Source organism: Lagenorhynchus albirostris, chromosome 4 (assembly GCF_949774975.1).
Source record: "Lagenorhynchus albirostris chromosome 4, mLagAlb1.1, whole genome shotgun sequence".
NCBI lineage: Eukaryota > Metazoa > Chordata > Mammalia > Artiodactyla > Delphinidae > Lagenorhynchus > Lagenorhynchus albirostris.
This window is the reverse complement of record NC_083098.1, coordinates 97210634-97220896: the sequence shown is the minus strand read 5'-3', so window position 1 is coordinate 97220896 and position 10263 is coordinate 97210634. Positions and strand designations below refer to the sequence as shown.

The following is a 10263-nucleotide window of genomic DNA, read 5'->3' as shown; positions in this document are numbered from 1 at the left end:
TATGAAATATAATTCATTTCCTTATTGTTTAAGTTTCTTAAAGTGTGAACTGTAGCTGAGAGTACCCCAACTGATGCAGGGTTATCTGGTGGAGTAGGGCACAGAATGCAATACATTTTCACAATGACTCTTAAAAAGACAAAAGACAACCATAAGTAATTGCTGAAACTCTTTTTAATGTCTGTGGAACAGAAGAACCATGTTGAGTTGGGATAGCAGAGGTGGGACAGTGTCACATGTATGTACAGGGCAATGTCAAGATTACAAATATGACAGGATCATCTCATTGGCTCCAATTCCATCTAATAACACAAGACCCACCCCCCCACAGGCTGATTGGATACATAGAGCTTATGTTATCGCTCCCTATGACCCCCTGCCCTGAACCCCATACTCTGGGACTCATGGCAGTTTTCTTGCCCATGATGGAATGTGTAGGAGTTTATTATAAGCCCTGCTTTCCAGAAGGTGATGAACGGGCCCTAAAAACATGCACCTGGCCTATTGTGTGTCAAAACCGAGGCTTCCGTGGGGAGAGATTTTTCTTGTTATTATCATTGTATTAAATCTGGCTGTGTTTTCCTTTGGTGGCTTTGGCGTCCTATGCAGTAGTGTTAAACATCTGCAGAGAGTTTAGGCCTGGTGCAGCAGGAAAATGATTTCTGTGGCTGCTGGCCTGGGCAAGCTTTGCAGCTGCAGAAGCGACCTCCGTGGAGGGAAAGGTAAGGGGATGAGTCTGGGAAGGGGGAGAGGCTGGAGCACAGAGGGATGAATGGGGCATTGGGGCCTGACGGGCAGGGGTAGATGTCATGTCCTGCTCACCGGGGGCCACAGTGCTCTGACTCAGGCGTGCCTGCATCCCTCTAGGTGATGAGGGTGAACCCAGGTGAGTGGGAAGAAAGCAGCTGGAGGTCCACCCAGGGTGCATTTGGCAGAGGATGGGACCCTCTGGTCTGCACCTTGCCCTCCTTCAGAGCAAGACATGCAAAGTCTGATGGATCCCACCCAGCGGGCAGAGTGATGTCAGGAGATAAATGTGGCAGGGAAGTTTTGGGGGCAGGGGGAGCGTGCGGCTGGTCACCCACGTGCATGCAGGATTCACACCTGGGATCCCAAGCCTGGTCTAAACCTCTGATTTCTAGGATGAATTGATGAATTTTCTACCTCTCCCACCTTGGGTACTTCTCTTTTCCCTGCAGGAGAGTCTCTCAAAGGAGTCATTCTGGTTCTCAGGGATGTTCTGAGCTTTGCGATCTAGTTTTAGGTCTTCCTGGAGAAATGAACTGCGTTCAGCACGAAGAAAGGTCTGTCATTTGATGAGGCTTCAAGTGCTGCAGCGCCAGATGCCACCTAGAAAAGTTAATTTTATCCCTAAGGAAAGAAGCAGGTGGGGGTGACCACTCTCTGCTTTCCCACTCTTGGAGCTTGAACTTGGTTCCCTAGTCCCCTCCCCTCCCCATCATCACAAAGGCTGTAATGAGTTACTTTGTTTTTCCCTTTCTTTCCACTCTAGGGCCACGAGCTCTGTCTTTAAAACCCCAGTAGCCGGCAGCACAGGGGGAAGCAGCCGCAGCATTCTGTTGGAGGAGTGATGCTAGAGGTTTCAGGTGATGGGGGGATTGTGGGTTGGCCCCTAAGCAGCTATATCTTGCCCCAACCCTACAGGACCATAAAACCATAAAACCCTATATGTAGCCTGGGATGAAGGGAGAGAACCAGCATTCCCAGCTTCTGGCTCTCATCTCATCTCAGAAACAAAACATCAAAACACCACTGGAGTCCCCCCCATCCTCCCTGTGTATCCACAGCCCGCCCCACTCCCCCCTGTCCTGCCCTCCCCAGTCACTCCAGGTCGATTAATCCTCTAGAATTACAGGCTGGAAAATTCAGCTCTAGTAGTCAGCAGACAGGTCTCAACAGGGGCTGTGGATTTCAGACCGGAAGCCTAACCTTCTGAGCCCACTTAAGCCCCTTTCCGCCTGCCAGTCGGTGCCACTACAGACAGCGCTGCGGGCAGGATGCCAAGAACACCCACGCTGGGAGGTCCTACCGGGCCCTGACGTGATGGAGAGGAGCCGGGGGCCCTCTGGACCCATTGTGCTTAATTACACCTTACTCCAAAGCCTCCTAATCATTACAAAGACCGGGATCTGATTAAAAACCCCATCCATTTCAGGCCCTTCCCATAATTCTGATCGGCAACTTTAACCGCAAATAGAAAAACATCTTATCTCTAATAAAACAAGTGCTGACAGAAAGATGGATGTCGAAAACCAGCCATATGGCTGACACGATCCCGCGCCTGGCCATGCTCACAGCATGCAGCTTCCGCAGAAAGAGATGACACGGAGAAGCTTGAGGACCCGCATTTAATAAACCGAACTGTGCTGGCGTCATCAGGACATTCACAGTTTACAGCAGGAGCTGTGTGTCCTTTTTCACTTGCAGACTTGGAGGTGTTTTAGGAGAAAGTGACTTCGGTGAGCTGTTCTGATGCTTAATTCTTTACCGACCCGGGTGCCTTCAATGTGTCATCATGCCTGACCTCGTTCCCCTTCAAGTTTTCATGGTGTTCCTTCTACCTCCACTCTCGGGGGTCTCTCCTTGCCGTCTTCCAGGGTGGGAGCTTCTGCTGCAGGCTGGCTGGACTCAGCAGAGTCCGGGCAAGGTTTGGGGCACGACCCCTTGGCGGCCAGGCCCGGCGGGGATGGCCCCATCTCGTCCCTCCGACTCTCCACGGGACTCTCTCTTGTGACCCCTTCTGGTTTGGCAGCTGCCTGCTCCTCTGCCAGTTTCACGATTTCCCTTCCAAGCCTGTTTACTTCTTCTTCCTCAGAAGGTAGCTGGGGTAATGAGGGATGAAAGTGCTTGCGTTGGTTCCAGTGACTCTGATTTGCTGGGGAGCTAACGGCGGGAATCCCAGCATCCTCCCGCACTGTCAACGCCTCGGCAGCGGCACGACTTTCATCTCGTTCTTGCTTCTGAGCCTCCCCTGAAACAGACCAGGGACAGCATCAAACCTCTGGCTGGAAGTCAGCCCTTATTTCCCCTCTCCTCCCAACCTCAGGCCCACTGCTGCCAGGCCTCCGACATAGAAAATCCTGCTGAAGGGAACACAGGACCCACAAAAAAGAAAACAGCCACTCTGGTGATTCCTGTGTCATTAATGGAGGGAAAGGGATCACGTGGGCCATGTCTGTAACCCCTCCTTTCCAGGCGCCTGGTTATCGCCTGCTTCGCTCTCTGATGGTGGTTCCTTGTGCCCATGAAATATTTAACCTGAGGACAAAGGGTTTGTAGGTTCTGTAGCTCAGGGAAGATCTGGGGCTCTTTCGTAATGAAAAGAGGTTCTCGCTGCTCTCTGTGTGGGAAACAGAAGGAGAGTTAGGGAGGGATTGAGCACCTCCACCCCCATCTCCATCAGCACCTCATTCTTTGATGCAGACCACTTGTGCTTTCTCACTTTCAATAAAGTGCTGTATGCAAAAGCAACTTCAAGCTCCCTACCCCGCCTCTCTAAACTGTTCTTTCTAAACCTGTACAACAGAAATTCTCTAGCTGCAGCTGGAGGGGGATGGGAGAGAGCATGGGGCCCTGAGAGCCAGCATCCAGACCCCATTTTCCTATTTGCTTGCTTTGTGGTCAGGATGACCTGTTTGGCCTTCTTTTTTTTTTTTTTTTTAACATCTTTATTGCAGTATACTTGCTTTACATTGTTGTGTTAGTTTCTGCTGTATAACAAAGTGAATCAGCTATACGTGTACATACATCCCCATATCCCCTCCCTCTTGCGTCTCCCTCCCACCCTCCCTATCCCACCCCTCTAGGTGGTCGCAAAGCACCCAGCTGATCTCCCTGTGCTATGCAGCTGCTTCCCACTAGCCATCTATTTTACATTTGGTAGTGTATATATGTCAGTGCCATTCTCTCACTTTGTCCCAGCTTACCCTTCCCCCTCCCCGTGTCCTCAAGTCCATTCTCTACGTCTGTGTCTTTATTCCTGTCCTGCCCTTAGGTTCATCAGAACCCTTTGATTTTTTTTTAGATTCCATATATATGTGTTAGCATACAGTATTTGTTTTTCTCTTTCTGACTTACTTCACTCTGTATGACAGACTCTAGGTCCATCCACCTCACTACAAATAACTCAGTCTTGTTTCTTTTTATGGCTGAGTAATATTCCATTGTATGTATGTGACACATCTTCTTTATCTATTCATCTGTCGATGGACACTTAGGTTGCTTCCATGTCCCGATTATTGTAAACAGAGCCTCAATGAACACTGTGGTACACGACTCTTTTTGAATTATGGTTTTCTCAGGGTATATGCCCAGTAGTGGGATTGCTGGGTCGTATGGTAGTTCTACTTGTAGTCTTTTAAGGAACCTCCATACTGTTCTCCATAGTGGCTGTATCAATTTACATTCCCACCAACAGTGCAAGAGGGTTCCCTTTTCTCCACACCCTCTCCAGCATTTATTGTTTGTAGATTTTTTGATGATGGCTATTCTGACTGGTGTGAGGTGATACTCACTGTAGTTTTGATTTGCATTCTCTAGTGATTAGTGATGTTGAGCATCTTTTCATGTGTTTATTGGCAATCTGTATATCTTCTTTGGAGAAATGTCTATTTAGGTCTTCTGACCATTTTTGGATTGGGTTGTTTTTTTTGATATTGAGCTGCATGAGCTGCTTGTATATCTTGAAGATTAATCCTTTGACAGTTGCTTCGTTTGCAAATACCTTCTCCCATTCTGAGGGTTGTCTTTTCATCTTGTTTATGGTTTCCTTTGCTGTGCAAAAGATTTTAAGTTTCATTAGCTCCCATTTGTTTATTTTTGTTTTTATTTCCATTTCTCTAGGTGGTGGGTCAAAAAGGATCTTGCTGTGATTTATGTCATAGAGTGTTCTGCCTATGTTTTCCTCTAAGAGTTTTATAGTGTCTGGCCTTACATTTAGGTCTTTAATCCATTTTGAGTTTATTTTTGTGTATGGTGTTAGGGAGTGTTCTAATTTCATTCTTTTACATGTAGCTGTCCAGTTTTCCCAGCATCACTTATTGAAGAGGCTGTCATTTCTCCATTGTATACTCTTGCCTCCTTTGTCAAAGATAAGGTGACCATATGTGTGTGGGTTTATCTCCGGGCTTTCTATCCTGTTCCATTGATCTGTATTTCTGTTTTTGTGCCAGTACCATACTGTCTTGATTACTGTAGCTTTGCAGTATAGTCCGAAGTCTGGGAGCCTGATCCTCCTGCTCCAATTTTCTTTCTCAAGATTGCTTTGGCTATTTGGGGTCTCTTGTGTTTCCATACAAATTTTGAAATTTTTTGTTCTAGTTCTGTGAAAAATACCATTGGTAGTTTGATAGAGATTGCATTGAATACGTAGATTGCTTTGGGTAGTAGAGTCATTTTCACAATGTTGAGTCTTCCAATCCAAGAACATAGTATATCTCTCCATCTGTTTGTGTCATCTTTAATTTCTTTCATCAGTGTCTTATAGGTTTCTGCATACAGGTCTTTTGTCTCCATAGGTAGGTTTATTCCTAGGTATTTTATTCTTTTTGTTGCAGTGGCAAATGGGAGTGTTGCCTTAATTTCTCTTTCAGATTTTTCATCATTAGTGTATAGGAATGCAACAGATTTCTGTGCACTAATTTTGTATCCTGGTACTCTACCAAATTCACTGATTAGCTCTAGTAGTTTTCTGGTAGCATGGCCTTCTTTTTTTGGATACAAAATGAGGGGCAGGACTCTCTGATGGCCCTTCTGGACCTAACAAGCAAAAGAGGCTCTGCATGCCTGGGAAGCACTTGGGGAGTGAACTCTTGGCACCCAGACATGTGTGTTCAACACTAGACCCTGTGGTTCTCAGAAGTCAAGGCAGACCTTGACTGCTGTCCCCACACCCCAAGCCTCTAGTTCTGATACAGATTTGCTTCTCACATTCAAAAGAAGCCATTTTCCTTCTCTTAAGTCCTTTTAATGACCATAGAAATTTCCCAGGGACAGATATTCGACCAAATCTTGTATATACTCTAAGCCTGTATTTAGTCATGGACCACTATGTATTACTCTCCTAAGAGCTCATTGACTTCAGTAAGTATTGTCCCTGAAAATGAGACCATTACTTGTGCTTAAATGAAATTCATGAATATATAAATGAGTGACTAAAGCAAGCCTTGATTTTTAAAAAAGTAACTCTTCAGATCTGTTCAGCCAGGATAACGTACGTTAGTTCCTAATAGGTTCCTGTGCTCCCCAGCTCCTCCTGCTGTAATCCAACTATCAGGAGAGGAACCTTCCCTAAGGCTTTGCTACTAAAAGTGGGGTCCGTGGACCAGCAGCAGTGGCATCACCTGGCAGTTTGTTAGACATGCAGTATCCTACCCCAGACCTACTGGTTCAGAATCTGCATTTTAGTAAGATCGCAGGCGATGTGGCTGCACGTGACAGTGTGAGACACACTAGAGCTGAAACACAAATATGACTATGCCTTTCCCCAGCTCTCAAACCTCCAAAGGCCGCCACCACCCCGAGAACAAAGCCCTAGCTTCTCCTGACATTCAAGACCTTCAGTGACCCAACATCCATTTACCTGCCATGCCAACTCTTCTCCTCGTGTCCTGATACTCCAGCCACACCGAACCCTTCACGGCACCCAGCCCTGCCCTCTGCGTCTTTGCTTACATGGTTGATGCCTCCGTGACCATCATTCCTTGATGCGTCAAGATGACCAGCTTCAAGAGTGAGCCCCACCTCCACCTCCGCCATGAAGCCTGTTGGATTAAATCCTTCCACTGTCCTAATCCCCACAAGGTTGTGTCTGAACCTCCAAGGGAACTTCATACTTTTTACTTTTTTAACCCTTAAATTGTTACTTATGTATAATTAGCTTATAAAACGCACCTGAAGTATAAAATCTTACCTGATTAATTTTTTACCTTTGCCAGTAAAGGGGGGGGCTCAGTAAATAGCTTATTAAATGTTTGAATCTATAGACATATACATGAATGCATGAATAAATGAATATGTTTGTACATATATTTCAATACCATCCATAAATAAATGAAAGCAGTCCTTGGATTTATTTGTTCCAGGTTCAGGTTACTAAAAGTTCTTAAAATGGCACTTTGAGAAAAAAAGGTTTCTAACTCACACAATCATTTAGCTACATCTGTGGTAGCTCAGGGAAGCAATCACATAATTTTCATACTAACAAATGAAAAAATGTTATAGTGGTTATACAGGAGACACGGGGAAACACGGAGTCAAAATGAGCCAGTTTCCAGCATAGTGCAAGAAGCTTTATTCAAAAGGAGTAAATTATGGTCCTTTCTGTGGCTAAATTTTTCACCAACGTGAGATGAATAAACTCCTTCTGGAAATTACTCTTATGAAATTACTTCTTCCAGGACACTTAATAGTATATTCTGGTGCGCCTGAAAAATTAATTAACCTTATCCATAACAACCTAACCCCTAAACCATTTGCGCTGTTTTTACTGTAGGTCAGGTTAATCTTCTCTACCTTAATTTACATCTAAGGGAGGGTGGTCTAAATTACACTGGGGCCTTTTGGTTCGCCGGTCCTTTGCCTTGTGCCGTTTTTTTAGATGACATTCCGCTCACATCCAAATGTATGAATCTTTTTTAAAATGGCAAACCTCTGAGATTACCAGGTAGAACTTTTCAACTTTTGGGTGGTGAGGGGAACGGGGGCCACACTGCTGTCATCATTATAGGTCAAGGCACAGTCGCAATAAGGGGATGGACATGGCTGTAATTCTCTTGGCTGGTCCTATTGTGGATTTTTTTTTTTCCAAGAAAGCCTAGATTTTCAGAGTCTCAGGACCGTAAACATATAGAGACCAGGCTCTGAGACTGGCTTATGGTTCAACAGCAGGATTTGCCAATCCTCTTCTCGCTTTTGTTTATCCAAAAGATATCTAAAAAGTACACTCAAGTAGTGATCAGAAGACAAAGAAAAGTTACTGAAAATACCACAACTCTTGAGCTAATAAGGAGGACCTCTGGTTATTTGCTGTGGGAGCAGAATCTTCCTTTAACTCTGTGATTCTGGAATGTTGACGCTTAAGCTGTGGGAGTTTTATTTCTCCTTTGAGAACAGACACATAGCATTGCCATTTCTTTTTTTTTTTTTCGGTACGCGGGCCTCTCACTGTTGTGGCCTCTCCCGTTGCGGAGCACAGGCTCCGGATGCACAGGCTCAGCGGCCATGGCTCACGGGCCCAGCCGCTCTGCGGCATGTGGGATCTTCCCGGACCGGGGCACGAACCCGTGTCCCCTGCATCGGCAGGCGGACTCTCAACCACTGCGCCACCAGGGAAGCCCTTGCCATTTCCATAAAAGAAAGATTTCTGAATTGGCTCAGAATTGGAAAATATTATTACCCCCCAAATAGTAATTATTCCGTGCTGCTTTAGCAAACAGAATTAGTATCATTAATACTTATTAATAACAATATACATATCAATAATGATGAGGCAATCAACTGATACAAATGCATTAGGACACAAATAGTGCCGAAAGAAAAAATATTTTCTCCAAAAGAAAAAAACAGTAGCTCTTTGTAGAAAGGATTGCTCGTCTTCTAAAAATGTGTTCCCTCCCCCCTAACATTGGCCCGAAGGGCACATTCATCTTCTTTTGTTAACTGGTCTCTGATGGGCTTTGTCTTCCTGAGTGTGAGCTGCTTTCAGTTGGAATTAATCAGAGATGCAGCCGTGATGAGGGCATCCCAGACACTGACAGCAGTTACATAAATGCTTCCTTGTTGCCACCCGTGCTGGCGAAGGACAGGGTTGGAACAATGAGAGCTAATGATGGAACTCTGAAAGCTATCATTTTGAATCAGGCCATTACTTACGCTACCCTTCTGAAAATCAAGCCAGGCTCAGACTCCATGTCAGGTTAGCAGGCTTGGGCCTGCCCGGGGGCTCAGCAGGCCACAGCAGACAGAGGGCTTTGGATCTCCATGGGGACACTGGATGCTGGCATGGGATGACCTCCAGCCAAGACATGTTCCAGACTGCACAGTGGGCTACGGTGTGTCACAGGCCAGCCTTGCAAACAGCCACATGCTGCTGGCTAGAAAGTCCCCGCCTCGTCTTCTGGCCAGTATGGGAACCCCACAAGTCAGGAGCTCTCTCCAGGAATTCTTCCCGCATGTGCTTGGGGAACCTCTCTGTTGAAATCCTAGACCCGTCCAGGCTTCTCTTCTTACCATTCCATGCACTAGTATGAGTGATCTGGTTAGGCTTCAAAACACACCTGTACAGAAGCAGAAGTGAGCCTTGCTGAACCCAGCTCGGATTAGCAGAACCACCCATCGGATCCAAAGACTCAGGATAAATAATACATAGCTGTTGCTTGAAGTTCTAAGTTTTGGGGTGTTTTATTATACAACAGCTAACAAGAGACAGTTGGGAGCCACTTGAGATTTTTGAGCAGAGTACAACCCTGATGGAAAGCAGTGCTCCAGAAGCTTCATCCCACAGCCGCAGGATGAAGAAGGGAAGGGAGTAAGGAGATTCTGGGAGGCAGGAACACCAGGATGGAAGCCTTGCTAAGAAGGTCAAGAGGGCCTGAGCCAAGCCAGAGGTGGAAGAAATGGAGATACAAGAAACTCTGAAGAAAGAGTAGCAGCAGACTAGATGTGGATGGAGAAGGAACGTGGACGGTGGTTGATGATGACTCTGTTGGATAGCTAAGTGACAAAAAGAGGAAGCAGGAAGAGTTGTGATGTCATACTTGAGAAGTCCATAGAATATGCAGGTGGGAAAATTTGTGCTTTGGGAAATATGGGACTGTAACTCTGCAGATGGGACCCACTGGGAAAAAATGTCAAAAATATTTTCATAGAGGTGTGGTTGCAGGCATGACTCTGAGCAAGAGAAGATGGAGAGGAAATGTAGAAATCCAGGAAAGAAGCGTGACACCCGTGTGCTGGGTATATTAGTATCTAATGCTGTCTAACAAATTGTCTCAAAACTTAGCAGCTTAAGACTCAGGAGCCTGGGAGCAGTTTATCCGGGTGGTTCTTGCGAATGGTCTCCAGTGGGGTTGTCATCAAAATGTTAAACAGGGCTGTTGTCATCTGAAGGCTTGACTGCGGCTGGAGAATCTGCTTCCGAGATGGCGCGCTCACGTGGCTGATGGCCGGAAGCCTCAGTTCCAGGCCACGTGAAGATCATGTAGAATCCTCAGGACGTGGCAGCCAGCTTCCTCCAGAGCGAAG

General features: G+C 46.0%; 1 protein-coding gene across 1 annotated transcript in view; it reads right to left on the bottom strand.

Annotated features, from left to right (window-relative positions):
• Positions 1–2350: 2350 nt before the first annotated feature.
• CCDC149 (coiled-coil domain containing 149) overlaps positions 2351–10263 on the bottom strand; it is a 95886-nt gene continuing 87973 nt past the window's right edge. The window contains 2 exon segments of the mRNA XM_060148416.1: positions 2351–2601; positions 2604–2992. Coding sequence (XP_060004399.1) covers positions 2557–2601; positions 2604–2992 — 434 coding nt within the window. The 3' untranslated portion in view covers positions 2351–2556.